The 17,349-nt window shown below is 54.3% G+C and overlaps 2 protein-coding genes across 2 annotated transcripts; both read right to left on the bottom strand.

Moving 5' to 3' along the window:
• Nucleotides 1-183: 183 nt before the first annotated feature.
• ATP6AP1 (ATPase H+ transporting accessory protein 1) lies at nt 184-7,832 on the bottom strand. The gene is made up of 10 exons (XM_033116925.1): nt 7,597-7,832; nt 7,225-7,351; nt 4,811-4,885; nt 4,360-4,553; nt 3,830-3,870; nt 2,918-3,003; nt 2,245-2,480; nt 1,609-1,656; nt 1,296-1,527; nt 184-1,070 (listed from the first exon to the last, which is right to left on the bottom strand). The coding sequence occupies exons 1-10, from the start codon at nt 7,749-7,751 to the stop codon at nt 861-863; spliced, it is 1,404 nt and encodes a 467-aa protein (XP_032972816.1). The 5' UTR covers nt 7,752-7,832; the 3' UTR covers nt 184-860.
• A 4,384-nt stretch (nt 7,833-12,216) lies between these two features.
• Nucleotides 12,217-17,164, bottom strand: TAFAZZIN (tafazzin, phospholipid-lysophospholipid transacylase). Its single transcript, XM_033119582.1, has 10 exons — nt 16,747-17,164; nt 16,539-16,667; nt 15,492-15,537; nt 15,162-15,247; nt 14,204-14,284; nt 14,052-14,093; nt 13,838-13,900; nt 13,615-13,667; nt 13,121-13,198; nt 12,217-13,002 (listed from the first exon to the last, which is right to left on the bottom strand). Exons 1-10 carry the CDS (start codon nt 16,853-16,855, stop codon nt 12,901-12,903), a joined length of 789 nt encoding a protein of 262 aa, XP_032975473.1. The 5' UTR covers nt 16,856-17,164; the 3' UTR covers nt 12,217-12,900.
• Between the last annotated feature and the right edge of the window lie 185 nt (nt 17,165-17,349).

The raw sequence follows: 17,349 nt of genomic DNA on the forward strand, positions 1-17,349 counted from the left end.
CTCTGGAGCTCAGCTTGCTAAAGACCCTCCAGCTCTCCCCCGGCCCCCCCGGAGAGGCAGCCCGCTGGACCCCGACAGGCCTTCTCACCTCCCCCTTGGCCTGACTACGGGGCGCCTCTCCCACAGGCCTCAGCCAAGCGCATCCCTTGTGTACAGTGCAGAAATGAGTGACAAGAGGCCGAAGCATAGCAACCCTTCTTTATTGTATTAGGAAGGAAAGCCACCGAGCAGCCCAGGCTCCTGCCAGGCACTACGGGCAGGAACATGCCCATAGAAATGGGGCATGTTTCACTGGCAGAAAAACCCAGTGAGCACACCCCAGTCACCTGCCCTGCAGGTCCTCCTTCTCAGGCCACAGAAATAAACCACAATGTACTGCTTAATGTTAGCACATCACCAAAAAACAGTTAACACCGGTCAAGCTGGACAGTTAATAGTACTTGTACCCCACCCCGCAACTCAGGGAACTTTATGGGGCTGCAGGGAGCCCCATAAAGCCTAGGGAAGGAACACCGACGACACAAAAGCACTATAAACAGCAAGAGGTGAAGGTGGAGAGATGAGAATAAATAAGGAGAAAGGGGAAGGAGGAGAGGCCATTCAAGTCCCCTCCCCTCACAACCACCAAGCCTGGGAGATGGGTCTACCACCTATGCAGAATATGTACACCTTGTTGGTAGAAATGGGGGGTGGGCAGCCCCAGGGCAGCCCCTCAATGGGTAGAACAGGGAGCAAGACAAGGCTGAGGGGACTGGGGTTTCATGCTATGGAAGACAGGAAGCCCTTCGGTGCAGCATGCCTCGAGGTGAGAAGGCGACACCCTGGACACCATCACACCCTCAATCCCCATGAGCACCGAGTTACACAATCTGGGTCAAAGTGATGGCAGGGCCCTTGTGGTCGTCAAAGCGGTCCATGGTCTTGAGGCTGAGGATCATGTGCAGCCCATAGGTGAAGATGAAAAGCATGAACAGGGAGGTCAGCAGCCCCATCCAGATGCCCGGGGAGAAGAAGCCAGCACAGTCACTGGCGTAGGAGAACTGCTCGCCCACCACGTTGAAGGCTTGGATCTGGGGGACAGAAAGGACCGCGTGGCCCCACAGAGGGAGGCTCAGTAAGGGCTGGGCTTCCCGAGTTAGTGGGTGGTCCAAATCTCACGGGATGGGAGCACTGTTGGGGTGGGATTCTGGACCACATTCCTGAGCCCAAAGGATGCTGAGATTTCAGGCCTCTGCTCCCTCCCCTCTCCGCCAGGGCCCTGCTACCTCCGGGCTGGGCTCCTTGCGGCTCCCTACCTGGAAGTCCTGTATAGTCATCTGCCAGAGAGAGGGCTGTGTGCGAGGCACAAGGAGATTGCCATTCTTGCTCAGACTGCTGACGTACTGGCAGTGGAAGGAGTAGATGCTGGGCCCCATGACCTGGGAGACATTGAAGTAGACCACGGAGCCATTGCTGTGGATTTCCAAGCGCTCCATGGAAAACCAGTGCCGGGCTGACACTGGGTAGAAGCGGTTTGCCAGAATGAACCTGCCAGAGGCCACGGGGTGTCAGGCAACTGAGGAAGCCAGAGCCACTCCAGTCCACCCACACCTCAACCCTCAGACTCACTTGAATGTCACCGTGGTACCAAAGAGTTGTTCATAGGTCAGCGAAAGCCTGCAAGGCCAGAGTGAGAAGAGAGTAGTCAGGCTCTGGAAGGGCCTTGAACAAATTCCTCAAGTCTGCTTCTACCTAAGCTGCCCAGGTCCTTGCAGCGACCTGAAGAGGCCATGCCCCCACTTGATAGATGGGAAAACTGAGACCCTGTCACATTCTAGGTCAGGAACCAGCACACAGGTCCCCCACCTCCAGCTGAAGGCTCCTTCCTCTGGCTCCTCCGAGCCCACTGCCCCCTCCTCCTTTCAGCTCCCCCTTGGGGTCACTGAGATGTCCAGGTTGGGATTTGGGGGTGAGGGCAATCTCTCTCACCACACAGGGAGGGTATGGGAACCCCAGAACTGGCTGGGGCTTGGTATGCACCCTTGTGTAGTCAACTTCAGGTTGCTCAAGGGGAGGTGTCAAGTTCCCAAGCGACTGGGAAGTAGGAACAACCAGGGTCCCAGCCAAGGACTAGAGAGCATGGGGAAGCAGAACTCTGAGCACCTGCCACTTCAAGAGCCCTCCACCAGTCTCACCCCATGCATCCCCGTAGTGAACACCCCCAACAAATACACCCACCGGCAGTGGCAGGTACTTTGCCCTTACCTGGCAAAGGAGTCATTCCAGAAGGAGCCGGTCAGGTTGAGGTCCTGGACCCCAAAGGTCATGGGGGTCAGATCCTTCCACTGGTCCCTGTATACCACTGTGAAGTTCTGGGCCCAGAACAGGATCCGGGGAGCGGTGTCATTGTAACTCACAGGTTGGGTCAGAGCTGACACTGGCTCTTTTTGCAGCAGCTGGCGACCTAGTCCCCCAGCCACCATGGGTACATCACGGGCCACCTGCAAAACAGCCCACAAGCCTTCTCTCAACAGCCCTGGGAGCAAGCCCCAAACCAAGTGGCCTGCCCTCACTGTCCCCCCAGGCACCCTCTCTACCATCTGTACGCCCACCGGTCATACTCAGAGGCTCTTCCTCCAGGAAGCTTTCCCAGGCTGGCCCCTAAGCCTTTGTGTTACTCCTAGTCCTTCCGATTTAGGAATACTTGGACTTACTGCCCGAGCACGCCAGCCTGTAAGACTGACAGGGCAACATGGAAAGCTGCACCTGGAAGGATTAGCAGGACTTTACGGCTCCTATTCATGCCCCCCTGACATCGACCCAGGGGAAAAGCCAGCTCCCATCGAGACGTTCCACTGGGAGCCACCCACCCCTCCAGGCCGACTCACTACGCAGCCTCTCCCCACACCTCCCAGAGCCCCTGTGGAAGGACACGTACCCTGGAAGGGCGGACTGCCGTGAGGGCCGCTGTGTATGGGACATCTTCAGACTTGAGCGTGCTCAGCACCTGCCCAATGACCTCATCTAAGGGGCAACAGGGAGAGCAGAGAAGCAGGTCACAGGCAGCCGCTACGGCAACACTCCCCAGCAGGTGTTAGAAAGCATCTGACCTTCACAAGCAGAAGCCAGCAGAGGCCAGGTCATGCCCTTCCAGGTCCCCCATCACTGTCCTCTTGTGGTGGCACTCAGTGAGATCACCTCGTTGAGGTGGGAACCACCAGATGTCTGGACTGTGAAGTCCCCCCTCCCTTGGCAACTGACATGTCCTCTGTGGTGGGAAATGGAGACCCTCAAAGAGCTGGCTCCCGGCTCTTCACTAGTGTTTTCCGTTTCCACTGCGATTCCTAATAGCAGCTGCTTCTCATCCCGTCCACCCCTGGGACATCTGTGGCCTATGTCATCGATTCCCTAATGTCAAGCCCTAACTAAGGGGAATGAGAAAAGACAGAGGTGGAGGAAACTCCGAAGCTAGCCACAGGTTTCTGATGACCTTCCATGGGGAATGACTGTCCTTTACAGCAAAAAGAAGACAAGCCTTCAGAACTGTTTTTTGAAATGTTCCTGGTCTATTAAACCCAAAACTACAGGATTCACGCTGCCTGAATGATAACTGGCTCCACAGGCGCCAGCACAGAGGACACCTTGATGCCCCGAAACCTTTGCCAGGCAGGGCCCAGCCAGAGAGGAGTGAGATCGCGGGGCCAGCATTTCCCCGCTCAGCTACCAGCTGCTCCAAGAAGCAGGGGGGCTGCCCTGGGAATGAGGAGGGGCTGAGGAGTGGTGCACCAGCTCTCTGTGGCTGAGAGATGGATAAGGGTGGGAAACGTGCACCCTCCCTGACCCGACTCACCATTGCCAGTGAGGACTTCCCTGGGTGCCATCAGGCCCGAGCTATGGAAGAGACAGAGCATTAGAGCCCCTGCAATCCACCCTCCCGGGTGGCATCCCCTCTGCCCCTCTAGCGTGTGCCCCCCTCCACGCCATATCCTTCTGCACTAGTCCCCTTCACCTAGCACACACTAGCTGGGGGTTTGGGGGCCACGGTCACTGCTCCCTCCACACCTTGTGCTGACCTCATGGCCCCACCCGGCCCTGCTTCACAGTCCTGCTCACGGCCCTGCCACCTGCTGTGTGAATGGATCCTGGGGAGGCAAGTCACCTTCCCATCACCAGGGCCCACGTCTGTCTTATCTCTGGAGGCCCAACAGGCCGAGTTCAGTGTGGGCACCAACTTCCGAGTCACAGCCAGAGGCCCTTCCTGCCTCTTCTGGCCACACAGTGCACCTTCTAGAAGGGCTTTAAGGTTCTGAACGGGAGGACTGCCATCTTTGAGTTGTGCTACCAGCGCCCAGAGCCTTGCAGCTGGAGGCTCGGCCATACCTGGCTGTGTAGGGCAGGCGGATGAGCAGCAAGGCCGGGAGGCTGGCATTGAGCTTCAGCTCCCGCAGGGTGGCCAGGTCCACGTGCAAGGGGCTGGCCCCGAGCTTCTCCTGTAGATAAGTGGTCAGAGTGCTGACCGCATACCAGTCGACAGCAGGAAGCACCAGAGAGGAGGGGGCCAGGTCCAGAGCATTCTGGGGAGAGAGAAGAGGTGGGGGATGAGTTAGCAAGGGACCAGTGTACCTGGGCCAGCCCCCCAAACCTCTCTGGTAAGCCACACCCACACAGGAATCTCATTCTGGGTCAGAAAGAAAATGCTGCATACCCCTGGCCCGACACTCAGGCCTTTCTACCCCCAGCAGCTCTGGTTCCTAAGGGAACAGTTCTTATTGTGCTGGGGGAGGGGGTACAGGACAGGCCCCATGGCCCACAGCTGGGAGAGGACTCTTACCTCGAGGTTAGAAAAGGCACTGTCCTGCTTGTTTCCGAACACACCACCATATGCCGTGAAGTCCTCAATGCTCAGCTAGTGGGGAAGCAGGGAAGACAGGCTCAGAAGGTAGGGCTAGGGCAGGGGGCAGACACCTTCCCTGTGCATATGCAGGGCCAGCAAAATCTTATTTAGAGTCAGATGTGGTCTGGTCAAAAGAGCGAGCAAGGGTGAGAATGGGGGTGGGGGTGGGGGTGGAAGGTTCTTTCTTTTCCTTAGCACCCTCCTGGCAGGGTGAGGGTGAGAAAACACGGAAGGCAGTCATGCGGTTGGGGGGAAGTCTACGGGCAGCTGACTTGTGGTAACCTCAGGAGTAAGAGTCAGCTGCCTGCCTACAGATAAGAGGAACTGGGTAGGGAAGAGGGAAGCTAGGGGAGGGGCTGGGGGGCAGTTAGTAACATTTACTGAATGCCCCTGCAAGGAAATCAGAGAAGAGAACCTGCATGCCAGCTGCAACAGCTTGAGCCACCTAAGTCCAGTCTGAATGGGACGTTTTCTAAAGGAGGGTGAGAAGATCCCCTCCCCGTCTGGTTTTGGTGGGAGAAAGATGTGAAGATCTTGGAACGCACTGGAGGCAGCACTGAAGTCTTCTGAGCTCTCTGGACCACAGTAACCCCGACGCCCATCCCTTTTCCTCTGCAACCTAGACATGTCCTTCAACTGCTGCCCCTCCACCACAGCTCCCAGCTTCCTCTGGCTTTTCCCAGTTAGGCCTAGAGGAGATCTTAATCAGCTTCCCTAACCTCATTCTGTGTAGTATACACATTGCCCAGCCTCCTCTCCTCTCTGGGCAGGAATGTTGACCCTGTTTGGCCACCTGGGCTCTCCTTCTTGAAGCCCAGGAACCACCGCCATCTCCTCATAGCACTGCCTGCTAGAAATAACCCAAAGCTTCCTGCCACATTTAGAACTGCAAGTAACCTGTTTCCTCCTCATCTCCTGGCTACTGGCTGACCACCTTCAGCCCTTTCTCTCACTCCCTACACTCCAGCAACACCAGCTCTTCCCTGGGCTCACCAAGAGCACTCCTTGCCCAGGGCCTTTGCACCTGCTGTTCCCTCTGCCAGGAACACCCTTCCCCCCCATAGCCACATGGCTCCATCCCTCCCTCCATTTAGGTCTTTGCTCAGATATCACCTCCTCACTGAGCCCTTCCTGATCACGCTTATCTTAAACAGGGTTTCAAGCCACTCTGGCCCCTTAGCCTGCTTCTTTCTTCTCTAAACACTACAGTACAGACATTATATCACAGATGAAGTTAGCGTTGACTTGTTGCCCTCACGAGAACGTCAGCTTCCTCAGGGTAGGGGCTTGGGTCATTCTGCTTAATGTTATGTCCCCAATATTTAATGGCTGGTACATAGTAGGCAGTGCATATTTGGTAAATGGATGAACGCCCTAAGGCAGAGAACCACAGCTAGATGTTTTACGTGGATTTTAAGAACTGCATCTCACAGCCCTCTGATCTAGGTGTTATCTTCATTTTACAGACGCAGAAACAGGCATTCACAGATTATTTCACACGTCCAAAGGCTGGTTAAGCAGTGGAACTAGAATTGAGTTCCAGTCAGACTGCATTATTTACCACCTCCTGGAAGGACTACAGGCCAGCATGACTGCCACAGTGTGCCCACAGGGTGACGTAGCAAGACCACAAGGGGAATGAGCCGTACAGGCCACCAACGAGGAAGGGACAAGCAGAAGCCCGCTAACTTCCCAAACACCAATCCCAAACTGCCCTAGACTCTTCTCATGGTCTACATGCCTGCTTTGGGGAGGACAGAGAGACCTGGTTGGGAGGGAAAACAGAGTGCCTGGTTATAAGCACAAACTGGGGGCAGGGGGTATCTGACGGACTCAGGCTGGAACCAATTGTGGTGTGCATAAAGCAGCCCATCACTGCACCTCTACAAGCCTTAGTTTCCTTGGCAGTAAAACCAAGATAACAACAACAGCTTAGCACGTGCAAATGAAGCAATTCAATAAGTGATCATTTTTCGATTATCTCTATTATGATCACTGAGTCAGAATCACAACTCTGCTACCCATTAGCTGTGTGACCTCAGGCAAGTCAATTCCCTTCCTTGGGCATCAGTCTTCTCATCTGTAAAGTGGGTCGATAGTCCCCACCATGTAGAGTAGGTCAGATTAAGTGCTTGGTACTCAGTAGGCATTTGGCCTCTGACCCCTTACTTCCCCCAATCAAGTTGGTGCCATTTCCAGGCCCACACGATTCCCACTGAACCTTCTCCTACAGGCCTTCCCAAGAGAGGAGCCACACCTCCTTGCAATTGAAAGAAGGTCACAGAAGCTTTCCTTGCGGAATGGGCCTCAGTGTCCCGGGACCGAGGGAAAGAGGGCTGGGGCAGGCGCACCTTGTCCTGCAGGAACAACAGCACATTGCGGGGGCCCAGTTCCAGGGCGGGGTCTAAGTAGGTAGAGAGCTGCATGTCGCTGGTGATGTGGCCCTCGTGGGTATCGACCGCAGGAGCCCACAAGTCCCTGTCAGGGGACAGAAGAGGTGTTGTGAAGCGAGAGCCCATAGCTTGAGATCCGAAGCCCATGGGCGCCGAGCTTGATGCGTGGGGCCTGGAGCTCTGACCCTACCCACTAGCTAGGGGCCCCCGAGCAAGAGACAGTCCCCTCTGGGCCTCGCCGCTCCTCGCCGAGGACAACCCTGGAGTTGGGCGAGGGCACCTCAGCCGCCGCGGCGCGCAGAGAGGCCCGCCCCGGCCGACCCTGCTCACCGGTCACTCGACCACAGCACCAGGGGCACCTGCTGCTCCGCCGCCGCTGCCGCCGCCACCACCAGCAGCAACAGCGGCAGCCACCGAATCTGCCACAGCGCCGGGACCCGCCGCGTCCTCGCCCGCACCCGAGCCGCCGCGGTCGCCGCCATCATAGATTCAGCCTCCACTGTCTCGACCACCGCGGCCGCCGCAGATCGGGTGATCGTCGCCCTTGCCCAAGCTCTGCCCCGCGCCACCATTGGCCAAAGTGCAGGCCCGCAGGCCAGGGCTGTAGATGACAGGACAAGGAGTATGCCACTCATGGCCACTGCTTTGCACTGATTGGCTGTACGTGTCTCCAAGCACGCACGTTCCCTGTAGGAAGGGGCGGGGCCAAGCTCAGTCATCTCCCACCGTCAGCCGGCTGGCCCCGCGGGTTCTCACCGGACTGGACAGGCGGGGCGAGGCGGGGGCGGGGCTGGTGGGGGGGCCAAAGAGAATACCGCTCCACAAGTCCCTACTCGCATCGCTCCACCCCTGTTTTAATCTTCTTTCTGCTTAAGATTGCAAGGGTGGTTACTTTTTCCTGCTGATGGAGCCTCTGTGGGAAGAGAAAAGGGCCCAGGACAGTGTCCGGAGGTACACCAGCACGTACAACGGGCAGGGAGGAGGGTCCGTAGGAGACACCCGAGGAGCATCAAAGCAGAGGGGAAACCCCAGGGAGTACTTGCTTTCATGGACACCGTGATTACTATTGTCACTCAACTGCTGCCAGGAAGCAGGTAAGATGAGGAAACTGTTTCTTGGACTTAGCAATAGGTAAAGACTTTGGCAGGAGCGATGTCAGTGTGAGGAAATAGAGACACGGTGTAGGATCGTCCTTTCTCGAAGTTTGCCTTAAAAAAAGGAAAGAGACAGAGTGACAGCTAGAGTCAGAAGATAGGAAACACCGCCCCAAATGAATTGGGAGACTCATCTTTTTCTGTACCATTTTTTGATTTCTCCGATTGGTGACCAGTAGAAACAAACAAACAAAAAAAACAAACCCATGACTATAGCCAAATATTGAACTCTCGTTAAGGATATGTACACTGATTTATTTAGGAGGAAGTGGACTGATGTCTGCAACTTAGTTTGAAATGCACCAAAAATAAAATGGAGAGAAGTGTTGGTACAGAGACAAGTGTGTGATAAAGCAATGATAGTACCATGTTAATGACAGAAGCTAGAGGGTGGGTATATGTGTGTTCACCATAAGCTTTTTTTGACCTTGCTATGTATGTACTGGGTTGAACAGTACCTCTAGAACTTGTAAATATGATCTAATTTGGAAATAGGCTCTTTTGAGATGTAATCAAGAAAAGATAGTGCTGAATTAGGGTGGGGTCCTTATAAGAAGAGGGAAATTTGGACACAGACACACAGGGAAGAAGGCCGATTGACTACGGAGACAGATTAGAGTGATGCAGCTGCAAGCCAAGGAACTCCTGGAGCTACCAGAAGCTGGAAGAAGCAGGAAAGATTCTTCCCCAGAGCTTTCAGAGGGAGACACAGCCCTGTTGACACCTTGATTTTGGACTGTTGGCCTTCAGAACTGGGAGAGAATAAATTTCTGTTGTTTTAAGCTGCCTAGTTTATGGTAATCTGTTACAGCAGCCCTAGGAAACTAATACACTACATGTTTGACATTTTTGATAATAAAAATACATGAAGAAGAAAGTTTAATAATGCCCACTGTCAGCAAGGACGTTGGGAAATAGTCTCACCTACACAGTGGTAAAAGTATCAATTGGTAAACCCTTTCTGGAGGGTAATTTGGCAGCATCTCACAAACCGTAAAATGTGTATGACCTTTAACCAAGCAATTTCCCACTTAGGGATCCATTACACAGAAATAACTCAGCTGAGCACAAGATGCACATACAAAGAGATCCATTGCGGCACCATTTCTACTTGCAAAAAATTGGGCGCTCATGACTGGACACTGCCCAGCTGCTACTGCTTCCACTGCTGCCCTTCAAACTCCAGGATGTTTGTGACTTTAACCAGAAGCCTGCTGAAGAAAACCAACACCCCCAGGGCCGTGCCTCTCATGGGCAGAAGTCAGTCTGCATGCACATCCCTTGATGCAGGGCAGGAAGGCACCCCAGGAGGAGCTAGATGCTGCGGGCCGCCATATCAGGTACACAATGATTCCCTCTCAGCCCCGTGTAGCTGACAGCCCATTGATCCCCTCCACTTGTCAGAGGTCCTGCTTACGAGATTGTAGTCGTCATTGTCACAAATGTGGCTTGGATTAGGACAGTGGCAGCTGAGCTACCACACAGAGACACAGAAGGGAGAATGCCATATGAAAATGGAGGCAGAGATTGGAGTGACATGTCTACAAGCCAAGGAACAGAGAATTTGGTGACCACCCCTGGAAGCTAGGAGAAGGGCACAGAACAAATTCTCTCTCGGAGCCTTCAGAAAGAACCAACCCTGCCCACACCTTGACCTGGGACTTCTGGCCGCCAGAACTGGGAAAGAATAAATCTCTGTTGTTTCAGACCCCCCAGTTTATGGTGCTTTGTCACTGTATCTACAGGAAACTCATGCAGTATATACATATTTAGCTCTGCCATTTGCCTTTCCTCTTCTGTGAAATGCCTGCTTGCACCTATCTTCCCATTTTTCTATTGGATTATCTTTTTCTTATTAATTTATAGTTCTTTAAATATTCTGGGTGTGAGCCCTGAGTTGGTTATAGGTAGGTATTAGAAATCTTTTCACTCTCTTAATAATGTCTTCTGTTGAACAGAACTTCCTAATTTTAATGTAGTCAAATTTACCATGGTTTTCTTTATGGTTAACATTTTTGATGTCCTGTTTAAGAAAATTTTCCCTGCACCCAAAATTATGGAAATATTCTCCTACATTATCTTCTAAAGTTGTCTTGTTTTTCAGACTTTTATGTATGGTGTGACGTCAGGGTCAAGTTTTTTTCCCATAGACATCTACAGTTGTCCCAGTACTGTTTATAGAGAGATTTTTTTACTTAAAATTTTTTTCCCCTTCTTCCGCCTCCCCCGCTACTCCGGTTCAGGCCGTTGTTTCTCAGTCTAGTTGTGTAGGACACAGCTCCCTGGCCCAGGCTGGCATTAGGAGCCTTGCACTCTTATATGTAGACAATCCTATCATCAGCAAATAATGATAATTTTATTTCTTTACACTCATTATACTTTTGATTTCCTTCCTTGTCTTACTGCTCTGGTACCACTAATACAGTAGTTTTGTTCCATCTTTTGAAGGCCATGTTTCCAAAGCTTCAACATCAAAAATAACATTTGCTCTAGGGTTTTTGTAGATAGACTATCAGATTAAGAAAGTTCCCCTCTATGCAGTTTGCTAAGAATTTTTTAAATTATGAGTATTTTATCAAGTGCTTCTGCATCTATTGAAATAATCATATGGGTTTTCTCCTTTAATCAGTTAATATGAGGAATGGCATTTATAGATTTCACAATCCTAGGACAATTCAAATTTTGCTGTGAACCTACAAAACATAGTCTATATAAAAAACATCAAATTGCAAAAGCATCTACACAGTCCAATATCATTTATGTAGTTTAAAAACCTGCAAAATGTTTATATAATATTTATGGAGATGAGTGTGTAGTAAAAATATAACATGAAAAAATGGAACATTGTATCATAGGGTATAAAATCAGAACTTTTCATGAAATTAGTTGCTTTGTTCAAATGGATATAAAATATATACATGAAAAAGGGATGTTACATTTGGACCAATAAATGCAGACTTGCCAACAGTCTGTTTTTACCTAAATTTAGTTATAAATGTTTCTTTTTTTAACTCCAAGTGATCTTTTTTTTTCCCTTCTGGTGATTTTAAAAAACTTTTATTTTGAAATAATTACTCGCACCCATTTGCAGTCCTAATCATCTTTGAAATCTTGCTGGCTAATTTTTGTGGTTCCACCTTTTTTCTTTGCAGATTTTGATTATAATATTTTCCATATTCTGTCTGACGCTGTCAATTTCATAAGTCTCCAAGGGTTTCAACCTTGTTTCTACTGACATTAAGCACAGTGCTTCATTTCCTTGTATGTTCGGTGATATTTGTGAGGTCTTTTTGCTTGATCTTCATCTATGGACAAACTGGAGGCCTAAACTGAGCTTGCTTTTCTCTAGGGGATTTGCTTTCCTGCCAGGAGTGCCACCACCCTGGATTCGTGTTTGCTCCCACGCTCAATCTAGGTGTTCCCCTTCCCACCTCCCACCACAGCGTGTTGCTCGCGGAGGCTCACTGAGCCCCTCAGAGACCTCCTACATCCTGGGAACCAGCCGGGGAAGGGTTAAACTTCCTACTTTGCTAGCTTTGGGTTTTGAAGCAAGTCCATTAGCTTTGCTCTGCCTCCTTTGCAAAATGAGATGAATTCCTACTTTTGCAAGGTTGTCATGGGGATTACAGACAATGGCTGAAATTAGTGACTGGTGCACACTGAGAGCTCGACACCCATCTGCTCAAGTGCTCTCGATGCGCCCACGGCTCTAAGGGTCCAGCCTTCCTGTCTAGTGGGTTATCTCCCATCCCCAGCCCTACGGAAAGGCCAGAGGTAAAACAGCACAACACTGATGCTTTATTGTTTACAAAACATGGAACCCAGCCCCAGGGGACTCGAGTGATGAGACACAGAAAGGACGAGAAGTCAGTGGCTCCCAGCATGGGGCAAGTGGCCAGGTCTCACGCTCTTGCTGAAGCCTCTGTTCCGCTGGGCTCCACTTCTGGCAAAGGGCTGCTCTTCTGCCTGTAGCCCGGGGCCAGGCCTTACCCGAGGTTCCTAGGCCAGTGGGAAGCTGGGGCAGAAGGAAGCCGTGGCCAAAGGCCACCCTGATGACGTGGGTGAGCAGCTCCCAAATCGGGGCAGGTGGGTGGAGGCCAGGCCAAGGGCCTGAGGGCCCCTCCCCGAGGCTCTGGCCTAGCTACCCACCTCCCTTCCACTACCCTCCCTCCAGACACCAGCCCTTGGAAGAGCAGCTGTGACCTTTCATTCAACTGAAGAACCACAGAGGAGCTGGAGTGCTCACCAACTAGGAGAGGGCACCCTTTAAGGGCTATGAACAAATCTGTCTGAAAAACCGTATCTGAGCTCAAAGCATCAGTCCATTCCCCAGCTGCAGCTGTATGTGCGGGGAGAACCCAAAGGCAGCCCTGGGAGCCTGGCAGCTGGGCTGTGGGTCCTGGAGCTGCCTCTTCCTCACGCTTCAGCAGACCTCTCCCAGGGCCCTGAGGTAGCCCTGCAAGGTCTGGGCGGGGCAGGCCTATCTCCCAGGCTGCAGGTGGTTGTGGAGCTGCTCCGCCTGGGTCTTCAGGTGCTGGAATTCTTCCTGAATGAAGTCAGTCAGGGCTTTCCGCACCTCTACCTGAGGGGAAGGACTGGGGCTGGCCTGCAGCCTTCAAGAAGCATCACCCAGGGTCCCTGGGAGGCTGAGGGCACTGGGAGGGGCCAAGGCCAGCCAGGGGGCAGCCGGGGAAACTCACAGCTGACTTATTTTCTGCCCGGAGCCGCTCGAGCACAGGCAGGGTACTGAAGGGCTTCCCGATCAGCACGGTGATTTTCTGTGGGGAGATCAGGGGAGATGAGGTGACGGGAAGTGATCACAGCCCTCGGCCAACACCCCGGAGAGCCAGAAGCCAGAAGTCCTGCCTCTAACTTGCTATGCACTCCCTCAGGCCACTCCCCTCTTTAAAACGAGGCTCACTGCCATCCAGGGGCCATCCCAGCCCTAGGGTCCATGCTCTAGATGTCCCGTCCTGTCCCAACCCCAGGGCCCACCCGTGATTTCCTGTGCTCTCCTACCAGCCTTGATGCCAGGAAGTCCCTCTCTATGTCCCACTTGGTCCCCCCACTGTAGGCTCAAGCCCAGCTCCTCCTGAATCTGGCCTCAGTGAAGTTGAGTGGGAGACAAGGGGAAGAGAGAGAGAGAGGCAGAGGCAGGCAGGCAGACAGACAAAGGTCAGCAACCCCTACCCACCTGTCCGAAGCGAGGGAAGTAGGGGGCGCTATTAGGAAGGACGTCATTCATCCCTGCGGCAGTGGACAGAAGGCTGGGAAGCTGGCGGGTGGAGGGCAACCCCAGCCCTCGTGCCAGGCACCCTGTCCCTGCCACCCAGTGCAACCACCCCCCCGTGCCACCTAGAGAAGCACCATCCCCGCCGCCCACCCCAGACCGCAGGCTAGGCGGGAGGGAGGCTCACCGACATGCCACAGCGGCAGGATGATGGGGTTGAGATGACACTCTGCAATCAGGCGCCCGATTCCTGCCCCAGTGAAAGGGAAACGGTGCAGGTGGAGCTGCAGCTCCCCTGGGCCAGCCCGTCTAGGCATCTGGCCCCTTGCTGAAGCTACCAACACACCCATCTGCCCCATGTGCTGTGGTCCACCCGAGCCAGAGAGGGCCAGCAGCCTTACCCCACTTGAAGCGCAGGAACTCGGAGCTCATGTTCACTTTCCCTGTCCAGAGAGACGGGACAGAGGTGAGGCTGTGGAGCGGCCCTGGGGGGTTCCGCCCCTGTTCTTGGGGTGTTGTATCAGCCCATAGTCTCGCGGGTAGCTCCACTGACCTTCCGGGAAGATGTGCACCCAGTCCCCGTGGTTAAGCTTCTCCAAAATGAAGTCCATTCCCTTCTGGTAGACGCCGTCTCCTGCCGAGAAAAGGCCTGTCCCTATCAGTCCCCATTCTTCCCTGTCCCTGGGGATGAAGCAACAGCTCAGGAACATCTTCTTCCCCACTGAGCCATCCACAGGTTATTCCAGAACCCTCACATTTGGCCTGCAACGTACATTTTTCTACCTTTATCCCTTGCCTCTCCAGTGCCTGACACATGCTTCCCGTGTCCAGAATGCTTTTCCTTTCATACTCTGCCTGGAAAAATTCTACTTCCCCAAAGGAAAGAGCAACCTGGATTCAAATCCTGGCTTTGCCACCTCTCGCCCTGTGACCTTGGGCCAGTTGCCTAATCCCTCCGAGCTCCTTTATCTGGAGAATGGGAACCAAAAATGGCCCCTACTTTCTGAGGCTCTTGAGAGGTATTGAGGAGTCATTCAATGTCCCATACCTCAACCCAAGAGCATGTTTGTTCTCCCAAACCCTGCAGCCTGTGGCATATGCCACTGCCATTGCAGACCCATGACACCACACTGCCATCAGTGAGTCTCTCAGTAACATCCCCCAGAGAAGGGGCTGTGGATAATGCCACCTTGACTTCTAATGCCAGAGCTCCAGGTTTGCACAATCCGCAGACAGAGAATCGAGCCCTCTCCAAGAAGCCATCGTTCCTCCAGCAGCCAGTGCCACCTCTGCTGCCACGCAACGGCGCTGAACTCACGCTAGTGGGGCAGCAGGCCCTAACTCCCCTTGCTCCCAGGCTGCCTGTCCCACCTCGGTCCCTCCACTCCCAGTGCTGCCAAGCCAGAGGCACTGGCCACCTGGCTCCCTGCCCCAAGGGAAGCCAGAGAAGCCTGCAGAAGCGCCTCCCTGTACCCACTGGCCCACCAGCCCCTCCTGGAGGAGCAGCTCACCTCGGCATACAGGCACGCACTTGCCCAAGCTGAAAAAGTGGGAGTAGAGCTCCTTGGTGAAACAGATGTCTGCAGCCGCTGGGGTCCTGGAGTGGGGACAGTCGCAGTCATTACAGCCTCCCCTGCACCCTGCTTCCCAACCCTCCCCACAGCATGACGCATGACATCAGCAGTGCGCAATGGAGGCACAGGACGACGGCCTGCGGGGCCCCACCCCCATGCCCTGCCTGGACTGCTGGACACCGCCTCCTGGGCAGAGCAGGAGGGCAAATCTGGGCAGAGACGGGTAAGGCCTGGCAGGCCCACTGGGAGGGGTCCATTCCTCCTCACCAACGCATCAACTTCAGGTTCCAGATGTGGCGGAGTTTCAGGATCCCTAGAAAAGGAGAGGAAAGGCTTCATGCCCCCACTTCCCTTGTCCCTAAGGAGCGCCTTTTTCTGTCAGCCCATTTCAGGGAATGAAGGTCAAGGGCAGCAGCACTACCAGGTCACTGCGGCCCAAAATGGCATCTTCCAGACCCTTGGGCTGGACCCCCGAAGTTCTCCCTGGATCCTTGCTCTCTCACACTCCCCAAATCTTATTAGTCACCATGTCTGGTCTGCCTACCTCCCCAGTATATTTTGACACTGCCTATTTTTCTGCACCACTCGCTCCAATGTCACCACCACCTCCCTAGTCTAGGCCACTGGATGACTCTAAAGCCTCCTTCCTGGCCTCCTGGGATCTGCCTGTGGCACCCCACAGACCATTCTCTGCGCTGCAGCCAGGTTGAGTCCTGAAGGGCTCCGATTTGACCAGGTGGTTCCCCATGAGCTCTAGCGTAGTATGACCTCCTACACTCAGTAGTGAATGCTCTGGGCACCCCTCGACCCAACCGCCCAGGTTACTGGTGCCAAGCAATTCCCTGTGAAGTCAGTAGAGCAGGAACTTCTAGGTGGGGAACCTAGCCCCCAAACAAGGCTGGCGGAAGGATACAAACGCAGCCTGGGGCAAACCTGGAGCCAGGATACAGGTCTTCCAGCCCCAGCCCAGAGTTTCCTTGACAGGTCCTTAGATTTGTTCCCAAGACTCTGTGGGACCTTCAACGGTTGAGAACGGAAGGTTCCACAGGCCTGCTGCATCAGAGTAAAGAAGCTGTCAGACCTCGCCATGAAGCTTTTCCCTCATTTCCTCATTCTCTCCAAATTTCTGAGGCCCTCTCCAAATCACCTTCCCTAAGAGGATGCTGAAGGAATCACAAATGAAACTTTCACCACTGAGGCAGGACACCCCAGAAATTGTAGTGCCCAGTGAGAAGTGAGTTTGCTCTGGTTCTGTTTGGCCCCTTCCCGGGTTCTCTCCCTGCCTCCCTGTGCCCAGAACATTGGTCAGGGTACCCCAGAGATGAGGGTCATCCATGCAGGACTGGTGATTGGAGACGGTGATGAGGGGGGTGGCTGGGCCTCGGTTCTCGATAAGCTCATACAGCACCTCCTTGTTGTGGACGGTGAGGTGGTTCATGTACTCTGGGGGGAGAGAAAAAGGGGGAGTCTTGGCCTCCTTCTCCCCTGGGGCCCAGGGCTCCCCCCAGAAAAGCCCACTCACTGGTCCAGAAGCAGCTGTAGGTGCCCACCAGGCCCATGACGACGCTGCTGGCCAGGGTCCAGGTGAGCGGCGGCACAGCGGGGAACGGCCATTTCACGTGTAGGGGCATCACGCCCACACACCGCCCCTGGCGGCCCGGCGGTTCCCCTGCCACGGGACAGCCTGTGGGTCCGTTCTAGGTCCGTGTCCTCAACCGCTCTAGAGCCGGGTCCCTAACCGGCCCGCGCGCCACAGAAGGGCGCCGCGGCTCGGCGGGACAGGGGACTCGACCAAGGTCACCTCGTGGGGCAGGACAGAGACGGGCGCGGGCCCACTCTCTCGCCACAGACAAACCACTACCGGGGTCAGAAACAGGGGTGGCAGTGGGGAGCGCGAGGAATAGGAAACTGCAACCGTGCGCCCAGCGAACCCGCCGGAAAGCGAGCCCGCGACGGCGCATCGTTCCCCGGCCGCCTGTCGCAAAACGAGCTCGAGCCGCTTGACGGCAGCGGGGGCGGTCCCGCGATCCGCCGCCCCGGGCCCCCGGCCGCCCGGCCCCGCCTGGCCCCGCCCGTCCAGGTCGCAGTCCGGGTTCAAGGCCGCCCGCCAGCTACGCGTCCCTTT

This window comes from Rhinolophus ferrumequinum, chromosome X (genome assembly GCF_004115265.2).
Source record: "Rhinolophus ferrumequinum isolate MPI-CBG mRhiFer1 chromosome X, mRhiFer1_v1.p, whole genome shotgun sequence".
Classification (NCBI taxonomy): domain Eukaryota; kingdom Metazoa; phylum Chordata; class Mammalia; order Chiroptera; family Rhinolophidae; genus Rhinolophus; species Rhinolophus ferrumequinum.